The following is a 22,156-nucleotide window of genomic DNA, read 5'->3' on the forward strand; positions in this document are numbered from 1 at the left end:
GGATGCTTTATTTTAAAGGCTTTTATTTGTACAACCCAGAACTTTAAAAAGGAAACTACCTCTTCAGACTATTGAGGTATTTTATGGAATGTTTTTGGGTCTGAATTTAAATCAGACCACTTTGAATTTGTTCCATAAATCCCATGTGGAAAGTATATTCCAGAACAGGAGGCTGTTAACTGTTACTCTAAGGGTTGTTGGGATTATGGAACATTGTTGAAGCTATAACCCTTGTTTTTACAAGAAATAGGTGGATGAGATCCTTAGATTAATTAACTACCAAATGGGCTTCATGAGTCACATATCCTCCTCTAATTTGCAAGTTCTTATGTTATTGTGTTCTAAATTTCGTTTACTAAAAAGCAGATTTGTTTTTGCATTCACAAAAACAAAACAATCTGTGGTATACATTGTGCACTTAAAAATATCTGTTGCTAACTGCTTAGCTAATCTAACTAATTGGATTCAATAAGTATAACCTATGTAGCTTTTTTAAATTTTAAGTTATGGAAATTAATTAAAACATTTTTAAATAAAATATGGTTTTATAGTGTGTAATATGATGTAATATGGAATCTTAGTATTTATTTTCTCATTTGACGAATCATCACTTACTAAAAATAAATCATAAATAGCTCATTCGTGAAGATTTGTTTTAAGAGAGATGAAAAGATGAATAGTCTTTTAGCACAGTAATTATTTTTCAAATTAAAAAAAAATTAACTTCATTTTCCAACATTCATAGTTGGATTTAAAGCACAGGCAGTGTGTCAAAAACTATAAATTTACAAAAATGTATTTTGTGAATTTATGCTTTTCTAATGCATTTTTATAGCTATTAACTATGGGTGTGGTGTCTTAAGGGCACAGTTCCTTCTGTGGTTGTCAGGGGAAAAATACTTTTGGTTTTCATTTTTACTGTCTTTCTACTGTCTTGATTAAACAGTTAGTCAGCTAAGAATTAACATGCCCCTGAATGTTATTAAGAGCAAATGCCATTTGAAACAGCAACCGGAAAGAAGTCTAAACTAAACTAGCATGTTTGTGCACCAGCCATTGTCATGCAAGTTTATAGGAATTTAACTGAAAAATTGTATTGGCTGCATAATTACTCTGCAAATCCTTGCAAGAATATGATGTTCTCAATGGCTAAGTGAAAGGAGGTAAAAGATTACTTTTTACTCTATACAAATATTTTATGTAGCCGTAAAATACAAAAACACTGTTTTTATTTATATTGCAGGGAAACTACACTGAAATCACAGAATAATAGCTTGGCTCTTCTTTGAGCTAATTAGTCTTCTAAGCCAGGAAGCTAAACTGCTTACTGGCTGAGTACTTCACTCAAAATTATTTTAAGAAAACATTTCTTCCAAAACCAACTCAACCATTCTCAGAGACTCTTCAGGAACCATTCATTTCTGAATCTCATGGTCTACAGTTGCATCTACAAAACTCACATGCAGGTGCCACAGTTACTCAGTTGGTATGTGGTTTCTTTCTGTGAATTTACACACAGATGTTCTGACCTCTGACCTAGACCTAGAAGACAGATCAGGTAGATCTCATAACAGGTTGGGTCAGTAGCTCATTCTTCATTGAATTCTCAAAATGATGTTAAGACAAGAATCTCTATCTTGTATGAATCTACTGCCCTCTTACTCCATCTAATAACGAGCCCCTAAAGTCACACTAAACCCTAAGCCCTTCTCCAGGACTGTACATGACACAGAACAGGAGGGACTTACTGTAAGGTGCACAAGCATTTGAGGTTGCACTATTATAAAAAGGGTTTTTGCATACCCTCACTGACTGAATGCCTTCTGCTGTTGTGTTGTTTCTTTTCCAGTGGCTAAGTACACACTAGAAGATAATTCTTTTAAGATTTTTTCATTCTCTGCTCACAGTTTGATGAAATTGAATGTCAACTCATATGTCCCTGCACAAGAGTTGTGAACTTAAGAGGAACCTAACGTGTTCATTCATGCTGTGCAGACTCAACTCAAAATGGGCGAAGTAAAATTTTAATCTGTCACCCAAAGATTCCTGTTTTCGAATTCCGGTCAATACTCAGCCCAGGAGAAACAATCTTTTTTCCAATCATAGAATTTAATTTGTTTACTGTTTCAACTTTTAATAATTTTTTAACTGTATGTTACAATTTGATGAATATTAAATTAATATTAAAAAAGAAAGTAGGGCTGTTTTATAAAACAAAATTACTCAGCTGGATATATAAAAACATAGTTTATTATTATCATTTGTTGTGAATGTGATGTGCTTTTATTCAGCTTCACATCAGCATTAAAAGCTTTATATTTTGTTTTAATGCTAATTTCAGAAACAGAAGTAATTAGGAAACTTTTTACCTTTTCTTTACTTTTACTTTTACGTTAGATTTATGGCCAGCAGCCATATTACCCTGCAACTCACAACTGGCAACCCACTGAAGCTAAGCAGGTGTGAGCCTGCATCACTCTGACTGGTGTTTGGTTTTCTATTACAACACATATACTGTAGTTAAAGTAGTGTGTCAACACCTTCCTGAAGTAACCACAGCAAGTGACTGAGTTAAAGATGCCAATGCAGAAAATTATTATGAAGACGGTGAAATACTGTTGTGTACCTTATTTTTTTTTTATTTTTAGCTACCACTACCTGCTATACATGTATATTATTTTTCATTATTATTGTTAAATTAATATCATTAATGAGATTCAGAGACATTATTATACTTCAGTTATTTTTATTTTTAGCTTGCAAAATGTCCTTTTAGTTATACAATTCCATATGAATATTCCCTATTATATTTATTTTAAAAAGTACTACAACATTTTTATAGCAATAATGACAGCATATATATATAAAATATATAAACTTTATATAGTTACTGTAGAAAGAGCAAATCAAAACTATACCAAAATAAGCATAGTACAGTAAGTAACCAAGCTAAAGACCTTGAAAATGTTTATGAAGAAAGTGGAATTCTGTAGAGTATTTTAATTTTAATTTTTATCTACCACTAACATCTACTGTATATACATTAGGTGTAATATATTTATATTTGGAAATGAATATCATTTATGATGTTCAGAGACATTATACTTCTGTTGTTTTTACTTTCATCTATCACAATTTGTCTTTAGTTACATACTGTAAATCCATATTAAGTGGTTTAAAAGATGCACAGAAGAAAAACATGAAGCAATTGTTTCCCTGTCATCTCACAGACCAACAAGTGTCACCAATTGATTGTCTTTGCCCATTGACCCACACACCCTGCCGTGCCGCAGTGCCACCAACGTGGTAGTAAGAACTAATGCGAGTTCTGAGTGGCTGGATCTGTAGGTAAATGAACATTCATCAGTTGAAATGTGGTATCAGTTAATGAAATAGTAGCTTAATGTCAACACTTTGTACCTAAATCTAAAGGTAGCCTAATAAAATTGTTTTTTATATTATATAAAATAATATAATAAAATCTTATTAGTTAAATTTTACTTAACTTTTAAATATTTTATTGTCCAATGCAACTTCACTCTGCTTTAATTGGTTAGAACATGACATGTCACAATTCCACAAGGAATTCGGGGTAATTCCTTTCCCTTGAAGTCTCGTCTGATGTTGGATGGACTTACAGTACGTGAAGGGCAAATAAAGGGCTCACAGGAGGCGCTTGTGAGCTCCCCTGTGAAACATAGAAAAGAGACTCCTCAAACCCTTGCAGACCCTTGCAGGTTTGCCAGGAGGCTATGAAACCGCAAATGTGGATATTGTGACATGGCCTAAGAAACACATCTTAGATTTTTTGTTAAGATTCATATGAAATAAATATTTTTTTCATAACTAAAAAAACAGCAGATAATCATTTCATTACTAATAATCAGGTTGCTAGAGCTGTCACGTCGTATGATTTAAGCAGTGATATAGAAACATCAGAATATATTTCATGATTCATTTACTTGCTAATTTCTTAATTTTTTAAAGGTAGTCTTATTCCATATAAAGGGTCATAAATGACTGATATGACAGAACTTATTATATATTTTTTCAACACATTTAGGACTGCACATGTAGTCCTGCTAAACCGTGTGTATGGTTTATGCATCTTTACATTTTCTGTATTTGTAATTGATTACTAAGTACTAGGCCTTTAGTTGTTCCAGACATTAATCACATTGTTATTACCATAAATCATCTGTACATTATTCTTCTCAGATAATGAACTATAGAAGACATGAAATTGCCAAAATGTCACACATAGAGTCTTCAGCTGCTTGTGCTGAATATTATTTTCATTGATATATTCTGTTGGGTAAGGTGTGATGCATGTGTGCAGTTGACAGTGAAGGCTGACTGGCTGTGCCCATATTCATTGAACTATAAATACCACAGCTGTTAGAGAACGTCCTCCTGTTCTTTCATCTCATAACAAGCAGTAATCAGTATTCTGCGCTGGCTGAGGAAATTGAAGATCAGGTATCTCAGTATACTTCTTACACCTCTCCTTACTTGTCTGGCTTGTCCATTACTTTATTTTGCATTTTAGTCTTATGAAATTTTCAAATGTTTACCCAGAGCATGCCTTCCATTAAATCACCCTCATTGAACATTTGCTATTTAAGAGAAATGGAGCTTTTTATCTCATGTTACCTTAAGTGAAAGATCATTCCATCACAGGAAGCTGCCCTCTCATAGGGATTTATGATACAATGAATTCTGCTGCTCTGAGCTTGTAAACTTAATGGAACAGAACCTTGTAAAGTGGTAGGAATTTCATACCTAGAAAAATACATCATATCTTCCTGATGGAAAAACTACAGATCAGCATGTAGTCCTAGTTTTCATATATATATTTTAAACTTGACAAAGAGATCTAATTGTAGGGTGGTTTTGCATAGGTGCCTGAGGAAAATGTATAAACCTAAGCTGGAAGAATTGCAAGTGAATTGCAATACATCAAAGTAGTCATTGTGCACCGTATGTAGACATCATTACCTTTGGTCATACATGTTTGAATCATACTATTAAGGTGGGATATATCTTTGCGTTTTAAAATATAGTAAAAATATATCATACAAAATTAACATTGGAGCACTGAAATATATGAAAGATGAGAAGTAATCAAAAACATTTTAAAAGTGCTCTTTTATTATTGTTCTGCTCCTTGTTATCAATACAAGCACTTACACTGAAGACCCGTTTTTAATAGGCAATATTGCTTAAAGGCAGTCATTTGTAAATCTTATAAAGATCTTCAAAAATTATGATCTACTTTAAGGCATCCCCATGGTTAATTTGTTCTTTAGATTTAACTCCATAATGTGTTCTATAAATCATATATGAGATGTACATTATTCTCAAACATGTTTAAATACTGTTATCAGAGCACTTCCTTCCCAGCAAAACTCTCTCAGTTAAAAGCCTGTTTTAACAACATAATTTCTGATCTCTCTAAGCTATAGGTCAATTTAATTTATGCAACATAAATTGAAGGACTTATTAATGTGGTATATAACCATATCAGTAGTTGCTTGAATTTAAACCTTATTTAAGAAATATTTTTCTAGTGACTGTATATTATGAGAATTTTTTTCAAAGCATTAGGTTTTTATGATTTTTTTTTCTCAGCATAGAGTAAACAGGCAAATTAGTTGCTTTCAAGCAGCTAAAATAATTAAAAACAGGTGTAAGACATTATGCTTGACAGGTCCACGTAGACAAAATCTAGGAAAGCAAGTTAAGGTTGTGATGGTATCAGTGTGTTGTAACAGAGCAAGTGTGTCTTTTAGCCATCTGTGATGTGGTCTGTTACAGACTAGTCAAAGAAAAATGTGCAAAAGGTGGAGAGACTAAGATCTGCTGTGGCTGTATGTCATTACCTTTCTCTGTGTAAAACATTCAGCACATAGAAGCTTAATGTCTAATCAGCTAGTTGTATAGTAGACTACTCAAGAGTTATGTTTAGGCAGGGAAAAGAATAGTAATGTTTCCTATACTGTAGGTTAAAAGGGAAGCAACATTGTTTAAGATTAGGTTTACAGGGGAAATTCCCTGAAGTGGAACCAAATTAAACTGGGAAGGCCAACCTGATCCCAGATTTTAATAATTCCCCAGAAATATTTTTAAAGGTTACAGCATGTAGGGTGCAGAAATCCTGCTTTATTGGGGGTCTATGTGTGTTGAACCTGTATGGTTGCTATGGAAGGAAAGCTGTGAATGTTGCATAACACTGATCATAAGGGTTTCCACTTGTTAATATTCCTAAGTAAGTAAATCAATAAATAATGCTTAAATCATTGAATTGGTGGTTTTATACAATGCTTAACAAATTCTTATTTTCTTTGTCAAGACAGCGTGTCTTGAGTTTGCACACATTCAATTTTGGGATGCTTTTAATTTTATTTTAAACTGACAGCTTGCACAAAAACAGATTACACTGTTAAAAGAGATAAGAAGTGGAAGGACCAAGGTGACAACAGCACAGCTAAGACAGACACCATGCAACTATACAGACAACAGACAATGTAAGAGAGATGTCCATGTTATGCAACTTGAAAAGTCACCTCGGTTAAGTTACTGTTTTGCTTCCAGGACTCTCACTTGGTACAAATCCTTAATAAATATTTCTTCATTTTTATTTTATCTGTCCAGTTACGGAATTGATACAGAAACTGAAATTCAATATTATACATCAGAGTTTTTAAAAATTCTACTCCAGTGAATTCTACTGTAGGGTTCTGCATGTAAAATCCTACAGTACATAAAAAAACTCACAAAACAATGTTACTCAGCAAAGGCTCCAATTGCATGAATTAAGTCTTGTAAGAGTTGTTGAGAATTACGAAAATAGATAAAATGACAATGTAGCGGCGAGGCTTAATAATAAGGCAGAATTAAGTGTTTCTGAGCTTCCCAAATGAGGCCCCATTTCTCTGTTCATCTCTGTGGTGCAGCCACAGAGAGACCATTAGGGTGATTTAAGGTTTCCTAGGACAGCTCCCAAAGGGGGGTGCACTTAGCTAAGCCTGGCTATCATGATCAATGGTCATCCATTGGCGCCTATCTGTCTAGGGAGTGCCAGTTGGACATCTGGACTGCATTCCTAAGTGTCAGGACTAAGTGACTCATATCTCACCTTGATCAACCAATCAGGGACTGGTAGGGCTGAGTAACCCACGTGGGACTCTGATGCCCATGGAACTTTCAGCCAATCAACAAGCTGAAGTTCCTCCAGGTAAAAACAGGCAACACAGGCCTGGAGATGGAGATTCAACGAGATTCAGATTCGGGAGATTCAGTAAGATTCTGGAGAGGATTCTGTGGACTGTTCTAAAGGGAATTCAAAGGAGAATTCCAGGGCAGGACGGCCCAGGAGCAGAAGGCTCCCAAGGGCAGGACATTCTCGCAGCGCGCCTCCTGACCATCCCGAGACTCAGCCCGGACAACCACGGAACGGCCAGTGTGTCCGAGTGCCAGAACTTTCCTTTGTTCTAAGAGTCTAGAGTGGAGGTTGCCAGAGAGTAACCAGCAGCAGGCCTCGTGGACAGGTCAGAACTGTGGACAACTGAATCACTATTCAGAACTAGCTCTTCATCAGGAACGAACCGGTCCTCTTCCTGACTTGCTGGGATCCACAGTCATCTTTTCTCCTGTGCACAAACTTTGCTAGTTAAAGCCAACACTAACTAGCCGGTCAGTGAGCATCAGCAGCGCACCGTCGCAAGCCGCACAGCACAACCTGGCACGGAGCCAGAGAGCGCGGATTGGACAGCAACAAGCCTGCAGCTGATTGTTTGTGCCTGCAGGAGATCTGAATCCCCAGAAATTGGATGAGTATTCAACTTCAATGCATTACAGCTCGAGAATTCAATTGTTATCCCAACCAGTTGATATCAATTTAATTCCTAAGAGTTATGTACTTGTTTTGAGTATCTAATGTAGAAGTTGTAACCAAGTTCACTTTACGAAACGGTCTTAATGAATGATATACTGAACGTATGTCCTCTTGATGTGTAACACTTCGTAACTGATTGAATATATACCTTTTGTATTCTGATAACCCTCTCGATAAGATCTGTTAGGTTTACATGCATATTCTATGTATTAATAAATGTATCCTCGTGTATTAGTACCTGTGTGTGTGTGCGTTGTTTGAGTTATGTCGCGTGGTTGGATTCTAAAGCCATCAAAAGAATCAACTTTGTGATTTACTGCTACAATTGATAATTGTCTCAGTAAATGCCCAAACCCTACAGAACTGGTGCCTTCAGAGAGCCACTATGATTACATATTTGGCGTCCCTGAACGGCTATGAAACACTACAACAATCATATATTTTACTACCATGTCTTACATAAGAACAGAGATGAGACGTAATTGTATCACTATTCATGGTGGTCCCTTTAGTTAGTACATACATTAGACAATCTAAAACTTGTCCTCCATCTATAACACGTTAGTGATGCATAAGATTTCAACATACTGCATCTGACATCCAAGTGCAGAAATGAATAAAATAATGCTAAGAGTGTCAATATATTTTACTGACGTATACCCTGTAACATAGAGAATAGAACGGAGATCAGCATCAGAGCTCTGGTAAGCTGATAGCTTGAGCCCTACTTCAGGGTGCGAGCAAACCTGGAAAGCAACCCCATCCTCTCAGTGCTCTGCATGGACACCTTGCAAAAAGAACAGTAATATGCAGCACTGTAATTTTATTATCCTACAGTATGAATGGCATAGCACAAAGACTGTTTTGCTTCTCAACTCTAAAGTTAACTGACAAAGTGTAATAATAGTTACACAATTTATTCAGCCTTTTCAATTGTATATTACTTCTGGCATGTGGATTATCTTTCCTTATATATCATAATCACTTCCATGAATTTTCTCTCTAGCTATTGTGTGGTCTTATTCATAAGGTGCCAGCTTATCTTCCTAGCAGAATTTGGGATGCTGCTGGCAGTGTGACTGCAGGTGTTCCACGAGCTCAAGTTATTAAATGTGGCATCTCAGAATTGCCAATGATTTTCATATCTGAATGTTGAAGTACTCCCAAGGTAGGTGAGTGTTATTTTAAGATAATAGGTGTTATCATAACATTTCTCCTTCCTCTTTTCAGTCATGGTAATAAAATAATAATTTCTAGCATTGTACTTGCAACATGTACAGTATGTAGATTAGTTGAACTAGTGCATCTAGTATGTAAGGCTGTAAAACACAATTTTTACATTATTTTTGATTATGTGATACAGAAAGCTGGATGGAATCTGCTGAGTGTCCATATAACAAAGGAAGAAAGCTGTTTTGTTCTCCAACTGTTACAAATGTATCAATTAATTTGTAAAGCACTGCACATTCCAAAAGTAGACAGCTGCTAATATACACAACAGCATGTTTTATCATTAAAGAATCAGCTTTGTTAAAATTGTTTATTTTTATTATACAAAGAATATGTAACAAACTACATTCCCTTAATCATACCTTTATTTTTGTTTTCATATTTCTTTCTTCAAAACGAAAAGAAAAATATGTTAAACGGTAATTGCTTGGATATATTCTAGATGATGTCTGGATGTATTGGCAACAGTGGATCTTTCTCTGTACAAGCAAAAGACAGTATGGTATTGAAAGGCATCTTACATCCCTTTAAAATACAAGTAATTATCTCCTAAAGAAATAAAAAGGGGGACAGGTCATTTGCAAATAAATAGTTTGATGTTTCTGAACAAAGGCATAGAAATTAAGACAACATTGAAAATAAACGTTTACAATGAAATGTACTATGGTAGTGGGAAATCTTTATAAAAATGTTAAGAGTAAAGAATTGTCCTTTATTCGATGTACCGAAAAAATGTTTCTGAAGGACACTTATGTCAAAAAATGTGTTTTCCTGGAGTAGTTATGTTTTTTATGTCCTTGATAGACTAATAAAAGAAGTCTTTTGTCCTCCTTCCAGTCATTTGTAGATGGCAACAACAAAAATGTTGTGAATGACATTCTGCCATGTAATTTGTATTTTGCAGTGTATCATTAATGTCAAGGATAGTGATTTTAACTACAATTAATTATTTCCTGAAACAGCCTTTTTTTAGGTAATTAATGATTTACTAATGGATTCTAATTCTGTGTAACTTAATATTTTCCTCTTTTGGGACTTAACATAAGAAAGGTTACAAATGTGAAGTGGAAATCTGGCTCATCTAGCCCATTTGGTAGTTATAAATTATAAATTAATTTATCCAAGGATTTCATCCAGCCATTTCCTAAAAGAAGCCAGGGTATCGGCTTCAATAACTTGCCTGAGTAGCTTGATCCATACTCGCACAATCCTTTCGGTAAAGAAGTGCCTCTTCTTCTCAGTTTTAAATGCGTATTCATGTAGTTTCGACTTCACAGTGCTTCGCAGTTGTTGTTAAGAAATGCGCCGGGTTAAATTTGTTACTGATTTTTAGGATTTTGAATATTTGTGTCAGGTCCCCTTGTTGTGTACTCTATTCAAAACTTAAAAGTTCCTGTAGCCTGTCAGTGAGGACTTTTACCTAGAATGTATTGAGTTGCAGTTCTGTGGATAGATTCCAGCGCAGAAATATCTTTATTAAAATGTAGTGCCCAAAATTAAGCACAATGTTCTAAATGAGGCCCTCTTAATGTTTTATTTTTTATTAATTATTCTACCCTTTTAACTAACACATGGTCTAAATCTTTTTGAATATCATTTGTTGCTTCTCAGTGTTTGCTAATGCTCTTTATTTGGTATAACCTGCAAATTTGGCTAGTTTACAACCTATACTAGAATCAAGATCATTTGTATAAATTAAGAAAGAGATGCAATTCTATTATGGATCACTGCGGCACTTTACTAATTACATCTCAGTGTGACTATTTACCCCTTATCTATTCCCTTTTTTTCTATTTAATATTCAATTCTCAATCCAAATACTCCTGTTTCTTTGACACCTTACTGCCTGTAATTTGAGAATTAATACATTTTGAAAAGCATTATGAAAATCTAAATGCACCTTATCATATGCCATACACATACATATACCTTAGGTGTTAAGCGCACCTTTGGATACTGTCAAACAAGTTATCTAACTGGAGCGCATTGAAATTGATCTAGGGACACTTTCCTTCATTGGTTTGGCTGCTATTCGGGTAAAAGAAGCCAACTCATACTATACATCTTGGCTCCTTATAAATTTGATGTTGTCTCACAACATGGTTTTGTGTTGGAATTCACCATTGTGGTCTTAGGTTTCGCTGCTGCTGATGCTCAGATTTACATACAGACCAAATCTATTATTTCTGTTTTTTGGAGGTGGCTTTTAATAAAGGTTTGATGTAACAGAACTTTCTTGAGTCAAACTGTGGCAAGACTTAGGTTATGCTCCCTACAGTAGTTCCAAACATTACCTTTGCAAAGTATCTTCAGTGTTGGTTCTGAAATTGAATCCTTAATCAAAGTTGGAAACCTTGGTGTTACTTTTGACACTGTGTTGTCATTTGAAGCTCATTTTAGGAACATAACAAAGTTAATTTTTTTCCATCTGTATGGGAAAATATTGACAAAAAAGGTCTTAGTCTATCAGAAAAACTGAAATATTGATACATGCCATAAATTAATCAAGTCTTACCTTCTGGATTTTCCACTAAATTACTTCAATATGTCCAATTCGTTCAATATGTAGATCATGTACTCATAAAATCTACTGTAAATCAGCATATACATTCCGTACATTCAGCATGTACTGTACATTCCTTAGTAAACTGAACTGGTTTCTTTCAAAATTTAGCACTAATTTTTAAGTTTCTCATGCTCATAAGGCACTAAATGGTCACATTTCAGGTTATTTTTAGAACTTTATTGCACAAATATATTAGGACAGTTAACCTGAGATTTCTTACACTACTATGGACCAGAATCCACACAATCGTTTTAGAGCCTTCCCTTGTGCTGTCATAGCCACCAACCTTTAAAATTATTTGGTACCTGATTTGAAAATATAGAAAACCTATTAAATTATTGAAAACTTTGTTAAAACTATATGTGTTGCATCTTTGTTACAAATAGTCATTAGAATGAAGACAAATGAATTTCATCCACTTTTGCTGAAATTTCTTAGGCTTTGTTTCAGTTCTGGGATCAGCTTCCTCACCATCATTGAGCTCATTGATATATTGCTTTCTGTTAAATCATTAAGTACAGAAACAGGGGGCTGTTTTTGCAGTACCAATTTTCTTAATTTGAAATGTATCCATTAATGAAATGCATACAGAAGATTGTTTGTTTGTTGGCAGTGGGTGTCCAGCGTAGACTCCTTTTGAGATCAAACATCACGTATGATTCACAGATAAGTCATTTATTGATAAACTATCAAAATTTACAGTCAGAAAAGTTGTTTAGCATTGTGAATACACAATCCAATTCTAACCTCCCAGACATAAAGCCAAATTGTATTCACCAATAGTGATTTCCCTCCCACTAAACAAGGTGGCTTGTGAGGCCTGAGTACATTAAAACACATCATGGCCTGTAACTACAAGTCAAGGAGGCTCTGTTTAACAAAAACTCACCTCCCTTACACAACACATCAACAACCAAACACCACCTAGCACATCTTTTGTAACCCAGGCAAACTAATTTCTCTCATGCGAGTTTGTGGTTTGGTAACCCTTGAACAATTATTAAGTAATTCCCATCAAGTGTGTCTATTTGCAATTATTAGTGGCTTTAGTGACTTCTTATGGCAAGTCAACCATAACAAAAATCTTTACCACAGCTGGTTTGCCACACCCCATCTTAAGAATAATATGATTGAAAATACTGGGGGTGCTTGACCACAGACACCCCCGAGCTGATACCTATTTGTACATTGCCTGTGAAACTCATTGCCTAAGTCCTTTAGAGACATATGTAAAACTTGCTTAAAGACCTAGAGTGATGTACAATTACATTTTTCCCCTAGTTAATAAATCAACTAATGTTCTTTTAATTTGTTTAATCTATAACCTCTTTATCTGTTTCATTAATAGACTGACAACAGTCTGTCTAGTTTTATACATTTTCTTATTTCAGTAATGTGATGAAGCTGCACAACTGCAGGCGGATATTAAGAAACGTGGCATCTCTATTTTTTTTTGGACAAATATGTTACTCACTTAATATTAGCTTTCACTGAAACACACCAACTGGAGTATTGTACTGTAATTAATAAAAATAAGATAAGATTACAAATCAAATTAACTTATTTCAATGCATTTGTGCATAATTTTCTTTTCATTTTGACTGGCATTTAGCAAAAGAACCAAATACATTATGAAAATAGCTTAAAAGGCTTCTTTCCTTAACAGTTTTTGTTTGTTTTTTCCCTAAAGGTGTTTTTAACATAAAGTTGTACAAAACTCACATTATTTTATCTAACAAAAGGGTAAATAAGCATGAAAGCTCACTACCCGTTTGACTTATGAAGATACTGTAAATATGATTACAATGCTTCAGTGAACCACTTACACACTTTTTCCATTATGACTGAGAAACTGTCTTGTGCCAGTGCTTGGGTTAGTTAACCAGGTCTTACTTCTTACTATACAAAAAGTTAGCACTTACCTTAGTCCCCTAAGAGTTGGTATCTTGATTACAAATTTTATTGTATCTAAGCTTTTATAGTATGTATATACAGTAACATGTGGTGCTGGTATGGGGTAAGGTTATTTGGTTAATTGCTGTTTGATTTTAGAGGACTGAAATTACTCTCTACTGCGATAATCTTATAGACTGTCATGAGGAAAGATAATTTCATTACTTGGTCATAAAACAGGGTAGCATGGTAGTGCAGTGATTAGCATTGCTGAGCGAGTGAGGCAAAATGCTGTTCTTATTAATGTCATAGCAGACAATTTAGTGTGGAGATATTTTAAAGGAAGTCATGTTTAAGCAACACAACAAAAAATAGGCTAATATGAATATGCAATATAATACATATAATAGAAATTACACAGGAATATAAGGATGTTAGAGCAAAAGAAGTAAAATAAAATTGTGAAACCCAAAGCTTAGACCTCTGGGTTTAGCACTGATAGTGGAAATGCTTTTCTTCCTTGTGAACGAAAATATTTTACCACACAATCAAAACAATATATTCTACAATCTACAGGTGTAATCCCATAACAGAAGTACAAAAGAAGATGAATGCTTCATGGTTAGAAGCAAAAAGGTTAGTTTCAAAAAAGAAAAATCAAGAGAGTAAGTGATGATGTACAGTATCTAGTACTTACTGTATATTAAAAAAATAAATGAGTACAGTCCATAAGTGGGTGAAATGGCTACAGAAATTTGAACTTCTGAGTCAATGTTGCTAATAAAAAACTGACTACTGATGCTAGTGTTTCACAGATCTCTGATCTATTCATATACTTTGCTCTAGGCAATAATGGTAGATGTAGTCATCTGTATTTTTTCTTGTCTATACCAATCCACCTTATCACAGTTGCCTAATCAAATGAAGCTTTGAGCAGTTTAAGAAAGTTCAATTTACAGAGTGAAGTGGAGCCTAATATTGCTTTATGAATTATTTCTAAGTTACTTATTTTTTTACCAATAAGACAGATCTGATTTTTGCCAAATTAACAAACAGCAGGGTAATAGTGAATTAAACAGTTTACATCCTGACAATTATTTATTAAACAGGTTGTAGAAGGGCAGGTGGGAGTTAAATCCAAAATGTTGGTTGATAAAGACCTGGCAAGATCAACATTGCCTTAAAGAATCCATTTATTTTACAGTAATATCTTCCTCTTTGAGCAGATTAAATTTTATCTGACGGTAAATAAGATGAAAGTATTTTACTAAACAGTCATCAAGATACAGTACGTACCTGCCCCTTCACTGTCTTGAGTGAAATCATCTTTGTTGTTTACAGATACATCTTAATGTGTGGTTGCTATATAATTTAATGGATTTAGAAGACTATTATATGCTATTATCCAGATTGCCAAAAAAGAAATATTTCTGGTTTAAGAATTTATGGGATATACCTTCTGATTCACTGTACAGTAGTCTTATTAAAAAATGTTCTAAAACTTAAAGACTTTGTTTGAGTATTATGGTAAAATAAGGCCACCCTGTTTTGCTTTGTTAGTGACGAGGCTGGAGGTAATGAGTTAGAAAATGATCTCTTTTGGCAATGGATAGAAGCATCTAAAAAGCAGAGAGATGAGACTTGGAAAATATTTTATTGGAGTTACTTTCTCAGATCAGATTGAATATTACAAAACAGTACATCACAAGGCAGAATTTTGAAATTGTAGGTATACTGTGTTTAGACAGAAACGAGCAGATGGGGATGTTTTCCCAATTCCTTTCAAGTGTGTGCTTCCCTAATAAAAATCAGTGTTACTCCTCACATACATTTTTTATTTCAATGATCTACTGTGTGTACCTCTACTGGTACCGGAAAGGAAAGAAACTACATTTTTTGAAATTCCAGTGAAGGGAAAGCAACTGTGTACACATATTAAATTTACCAGTTTGCATCATAAAATGTCAGCCGGGGCTTAGCACTAACAAAGTTCAAATTGTATTTCTGCTCCTTTGTTTTATGAACACTAGTTTAATTCCTGTGTCATGGTGTCCATTTAAAGAAAGTCAGGTTTCTCCTTCTAGACAGGGTTTCTTTTAAACTGGTATTTATATTTTATTGGTATTTTATATGGTATATTTATATATCGCATTTTGTCCCCTTAATTATGTACTTCGTTTCAACTTGGTGTTCAATGGAAAGACTTACAAAATGCTAGAAGACCTGGCATTCTCACCTCTACTTTTTTCCATTCTCAGAAACTCCTAACGATTAATCCTCCTTTCTCTTTTCAACATTGGAACAAAGGAATAAATATACTAGCATAAATTTTTAATGAGGATGGTCTCTGTTCTTTAGGTTCTTGCCGTCTCAATTTGAGCTACCTGGCTCCTCTATCTATTTTTACTTATATCAACATTCTGCAAAGCATGCCTGTGGCATCCCCTGGGCGGCAATATTGTCTGCACACCCACTGCATAATCTGCTAGATTGTAAGGGCAAAACAAAAGGATTGGCTTCCTTTATTTATGCGTTCTATTACAGACTTCATTCAAGCCAGCCTTTAGCAGTTTTTACTGCTTGGAATAGGAATTTGAATATTTCTGATAAGGAGGTTTCCTGGGAAAATCTAGGATAATACCCTATCGTCTAGTATCTCAGACAAATGATTATTTTGATTTTCTTATTGAAGATGTGTACTTATAGATGTTATTATATTATAACTTGTCCCTAGTCACTCATGTACAAAGTTCTGTCCAGATGTAACCCTGGCATTCCCTCCCCTGGAATCATTGGATCCTGGTTTTGATATTATTTATATTGAGATCTCTATTTCTCTATTTCTTGGATCCAAGATGGGGTGGTGGACAGTGAGGTTATGGTATGTTTTGCACATGCAGATGTCAGATCTTTTAACTGTACTTGTATTATGGCTGTCTGGCTTCTTTTAGAGTCCATTTGGTGGGAATTCCAGAGGGCCGTGTTATGCGCAGTGGCTGAAGGGGAGTGTTGTAAAGGAAAATTTAAAAATGACAAAATAGTTGGATGCAAAAAAGCAAGTGTGTTTGTATATGCATGATAACATAGTGTACCTGTGTATCTGTTTTGTATTAATGACTCACATGTAATAAGCAATTTATAGACCCCTAGTTTGAAAAACATGCAGTTGGCACAGAAGAATGGAGGTGTGTGACATTTAATGACATTAAAAATACAATAAAAGGACATGTTAGTGGACACTGAGACCTAACCATGCTCATTCCTTAAGTTAAAGACTCTTCCTGGACAGGATGGCTAAAACATCATCGTACTGAATGAGGATCTAGTAGTGGTAGCTTGAGCTGTATAAAAATACATTATATTTCATATAAACATTTATGTTTCATGTAAAGAGTTATGATTGCCTTTAGTACAGGTTAGTAGCAAAATCAGTTTTCTGCAGGATTTGGGGGTTCAGTACCATATTTAATATACTGTATCAATTTGTATGTATGATTTATGCATGTTGCAATTTACTTGAATATTTCCTTTTTGGAAATGCACATACTGCACAACTGTGTCCTGATATAATTGTCTTTTTTATTAGTGGTGTATAAATGTTGTACTCAGGCTATGGAAGTGAATTGGTGTATCCTTGGATACGCCACCTTCGTTCTGACGTTTCCAATCCCCCAAAGCATTAGTTTCATACAGACACGGGTTCTAGTTTTTAAGTATATGATTTGTAAAAACTGTTCTTATTGCTTTGTACAGAATTCTTTTCATATACTGTTGTGACTTTTAAAACTACCCATACATATTACCCAGATTCGTATTTATTAATTTGGCTGATTTGGCTTTATGCAGTGCGACAAGCATGAATTACATTTATTAAAAAAACCCAGTATGAAATAAATCCACCATTTAGTAAGGAAGGACAATAATTTGCATTCTGTACTACAGGGGTACTCCCTTTTCTTAGGCAGGATTGTTTTGTTTTTTAAATTATCCAAATTCCACAACATCATCAGTGCATTCTGTTCCTTTACCAGTCAGCTAGAGATTTGATATGTGGCAGCAATAAAATGATGAAGCGAAGCGTGCATTCCCCGGCGAAGCACGCCAGCCGCCTAGAAGCCTGTGTGAACAGCATGAAGCAGGTCTCCTTGCACTGCACTGTTTCATCTCTCAAGGACAACTTTGATTCTCAGTGTGTAAAACAAAATCGCATTTATAATATGTAATATATTACCGTGTATGTTCATTTGACGTCATTGAAAATCTGAAAAACAGCACTTGTAAATGTCAACTTAGTAGTATTGAAACAGCATCTGCAACTTGACAAAGCTGACATTTTTATGACCCTTTTTTAAAAGGAGAAATATATTTTCCAGTTGTACTTCAAGTTTAACATTTTTTAAAGATTTAAAGAGTGTGGTTACAAAATATTTATGCAGTGACAAAACTTCAGATTATCAATATAATATAAGGTCCCTAAATGTATAACTGTTTTCATCAATAAATATTATGCACAGTAGCATTCTGATACTGAGAAATATTTTTTTTTTCACACAGTAAATGTGTACGACATTCCTGTATGGGTAGTGCATGTCCATTAAGATTTGATTAATTGTCATTCATAGAACTGCTGTTTATGCAGAGGTTGATGTTGAAGTATTTGCCCCAAGACACTGATTAAGAGAATGGAAAAGATGCATATTGCTTTGAATCATTAATGACTACAGAGACATCTGCAGCATGCATCATTTTCTCAGCATAAGTTTTTGAGACGGAACATAATAAGGCATTTAACAATACCCACCAGTATCTTCAAACTATATACCAACAGCAGCAATGCATAATTTTGTGAATTATTCTAAAATGATTTGTACTTGAGATTCATGAGTAAGTACTATGGCTGAGTTTTAGATGATTAACACTTTCTAAGAACCAGAATGCATATGAGTTTCAGAATGAGTGCATGGCTTAAAGAATATATGAAGGTACAGTAGGTACTAGACACCAGAGCATTTAATTATGAACAAAATTACTAGGGCAAAATAACCAAATATTTTATATAATTATTGTTATAATGCATAAAGTCTCTAATTATACATGTCATAATTTGCTTCTATCAGAAACTGCAGAATCAGGAGCAATCTTAAAGTGTCTATGTGTGCTATCTTTGCACGTTTAAAGTAAGATCGAAGTTACACAGGAAAAGCTGCAGTGTTTTCTATTTCAAAAGCTCTTGGACTTGGATTGGTGCTGTATGAAACCTTTCACTTTCTGAGACTTTCTTTTTTACCACGACTAAGAAGGTTGTTATTATTATTTTATGTAATAACAAAATTACATAATAGATGTTTTTGCATGTGTTGTATTTATGACATTAAGGTAATCATTTTAGAAAACAAAACTGATATGGGCATTTTATGCATATTTATTCTGTAACAAAAAGAATGTACAGTACCTCACTTTCTGTGTTTTTTCAGATCTAGTTCCAGGTGTTACAGTCTTGCCTGTACCTCAAAAATCTGTCTTCTTTTTTATCAGTTCTTTTTATTCAGTCCTACTGAATGCATTTCTTACTCAGACTGTTGTAACATCCATTATTTAAAGTTTGTCAATTATTTTTTAAATAATGAATTGTATTTTATTTTCTTAATACAGTACTGGCTGGATCCCTCAAAGACTCTTGCTGAACACAAAGATTTAATAAGCAGTAAGTCCCTGTTGTCCTGTGATTTTTTTTATTGTGTTTTCTGTGATTGAAGATCATATCAGTAGTATAGACAAAGCAGTTAAGTCCAATTAATATTGACATATCCTGGGCTGTACTTTGTGTGAAAAATGTTTATTGTTTTTATAGAGGCACTTTCTTCTATCAAAACAAATAGGAAACAGTCTAGAGGTTATATCTCGAACTTACAACTAACTCACTATATCCAGTTCTAACTAATAGAAAATGCTGCCATAGACACTTGCCATTTCTTAAGCCTTTTGTCTGCTATTATCATCTTTGTATATAAATTAATTGAAAATTTCAGTCAGATTTTACTTTTAAATCTACTCAGGTCACATAGTATAATTGCAAATCCAGATCCTAATTAAACAGTGATTAAACCTAAAAATTGCATTGTACAGTACATATATCATGAATTTATGTGAGTTTATCAAAAGTATTATTAATTGCCTTAAAAGAGAGTTTTAATCCATTAAAATCTCATTCACACCCCCACATTTTTCCATCACTTGCTTAAATATAGTTATGGATTTGTATAAGCATCTGCCTGTATCAATTCTGCCTGCAATTACTGTGACTTTTTTAATGGGGGCACATAGCACTCTAATGTCATTCATCTCTGTGTTCTTTTTCAAACAGCTTCTGCTTGATTATTATTTGAGAAAATTCTCCCCCTCAGATATTTAGCATTGTCCAGCTGTTTTACAATTTTATGTATTAAAGCTAAGTGTACTGTATGTCTAACAGGGGCAGGCAACCCTGATGCTGGAGAGATAGGTCCCTAGAAGTTTTAGAGACACCTCTCACTTAGCACCTGATTACAACCTGTAAAATCCAAGTGATTGAATTGTTAACCGCTGGTTCAATTAAGCATTTAAGCTTAATTAAAGAAAAATTAAAGAAAAACCAGGAACAAACAAAATCCAAGAGAAGGTTTGCCTATACCTGAGTATGTTTGCAGCTGGGTAATCTGTTTCATATGACAGGCTTTCCGTCAGATTCTACAATGCCCCTGTAAGACAACTAAAAATGTTGATATTCAATTATATTGATAATACTGGTTTGCACAATGGCCCACTGTTTGTTCACTTTTTCCGGCATATTGAAAATGTTTTTGAGCATTTTAGTCATGGTTAATTTGGCTTAACATGCTTGGCTGAGGGACAATTTTCTGTAGAGTAAGGTGTGACCAAGGGGCAGCTGCAAAGGTGGAGTTTGGGTGGAGGAGGGATGCAAAACACATATGCAAACAAGAGAAGGGGATTATGAATAATATTTATAGTTGTTTTTTTTACTTGAGGAAGTGACATCAGGAATAATTACGATGTAGGACAGCTGAGACCAGTTGAACTTGGCTGCTGTTATTCCTCCCGAACTTTCATTGTAAATTTCATATATTATTTTGGTTAATAAACACATGCAAAGAAAGCAGCATTTGTTCTAGGGAAAAATCCAGTAAATCAGCTTATTGCCATTGCAGGAATACAAAATATTTTAGGGTTTGTCTGTATCTTCTGAATTAGAGTTTACAACAAAATTCTGGGCGAAGTACAAGATCCATTTCCTTCAGGTCCCCAGCTTTCCTAAGGTATGGGTATGGGCCTTTGGAACATTATTTCCTAGCCTTGCCAGGCTAACACCCCATCATATCCAGAAACTTTTAAATTTCAGAGCCAGTACCAATGCAGCAACTTTTTGGTTTATCATAGGGATGATAGGATGTTTTAACATCCTCTTCCAGGAGTTTGTCCTTCAAACTAAGCGAGATTAAAGACAGTTGTGTCAATATATTTCTTTCTTGCAGTTGTATTACTGTGGTTTGTCTGTATCTTCTGAAATACATTTACTGCACTTAAATTTAACAACACTGGTTTGTTAGCTTCCTAATAGTGGTGATGTCCAACCTGGCACTGTTGTTAAATTAAATCTGTATTAAGATCATACTAGTTTTATATTTTTATAAAAATATAGTCTGTATCTATAGGACAAGATAATCAACTCACTTCCCCGATGCACTGATAGACTTAATTAATTAAGAATTTGCATTGATTTTGCTTGAAGCTGTATATTCACAAAACTTTCCTGTATTGTGGTGCAGATAATACTGAAAGCTTGCGGACCACAATAAAGACACATTAGTCTTAAGTATTACATCAGAACCTATTAGCACATACAGTATTTGATGTGTATGTGATTTTTTTAAACCAGTTTTCAGCTTTAAGTGGTGAGTGTGGACCAGTAGGAGGCACTATTTCCTCAGGACTTGAATTTCTAAACCCAGCATTGCAAGGGGGAATGAGCTATGGGATTTGTGTCTCATATGTGAAATTCATTGTATGAAACATAAAACTCAGTGGTTGAAGTGGATCACCTCCTGTACCTAAATCACTTTGGAATCCTTTGAAATTAAAATCTTTATAAACTCACTTTATTGTTTTTTATTTTTATTATATTTTAAATAGTGAGTTCCTTAGGGTGACAAAACACTGAACCCAAGTCTTTTGATCCCATGAAAGTTCCAGGTGCTCACTGTAGATTTTAGTTAAATTTGCCAAAGTAATTTGATTTAAAAATAAACAGACATTCAGACAATTAAAGGAAGAAGAATCACAGATACAGTACAACCATGTCTAAACTTAATAGTGAACATTGCAATTTTTTTGACATGATTGAAGATGGTTTTGTTTTGAGAGACTTTGTCTGGAGGATGAAACAGTCAGAAGACTTGTCCAGAAAAAACAATAAGCTGATGTTTTGGAATACAGAGGGTCACCATGCTGGCCCAGGACAATTACAACCATATGAGTCCTCTGTGTAATTAGAATGCAGTGGCTGACCATGAGAA

The 22,156-nt window shown here is 34.4% G+C and overlaps 1 protein-coding gene across 1 annotated transcript in view; it reads left to right on the forward strand.

Moving 5' to 3' along the window:
* Positions 1–22,156, forward strand: part of epb41l4a (erythrocyte membrane protein band 4.1 like 4A) — a 126,595-nt gene that overhangs the window by 53,656 nt on the left and 50,783 nt on the right. The window contains exon 4 of the mRNA XM_088909942.1: positions 19,239–19,290. Coding sequence (XP_088766068.1) covers positions 19,239–19,290 — 52 coding nt within the window. The remainder of the gene's footprint in view (positions 1–19,238; positions 19,291–22,156) is intronic.

This window comes from Atractosteus spatula, chromosome 3 (assembly GCF_055471065.1).
Source record: "Atractosteus spatula isolate fAtrSpa1 chromosome 3, fAtrSpa1.hap1, whole genome shotgun sequence".
In the NCBI taxonomy this organism is placed as follows: domain Eukaryota; kingdom Metazoa; phylum Chordata; class Actinopteri; order Semionotiformes; family Lepisosteidae; genus Atractosteus; species Atractosteus spatula.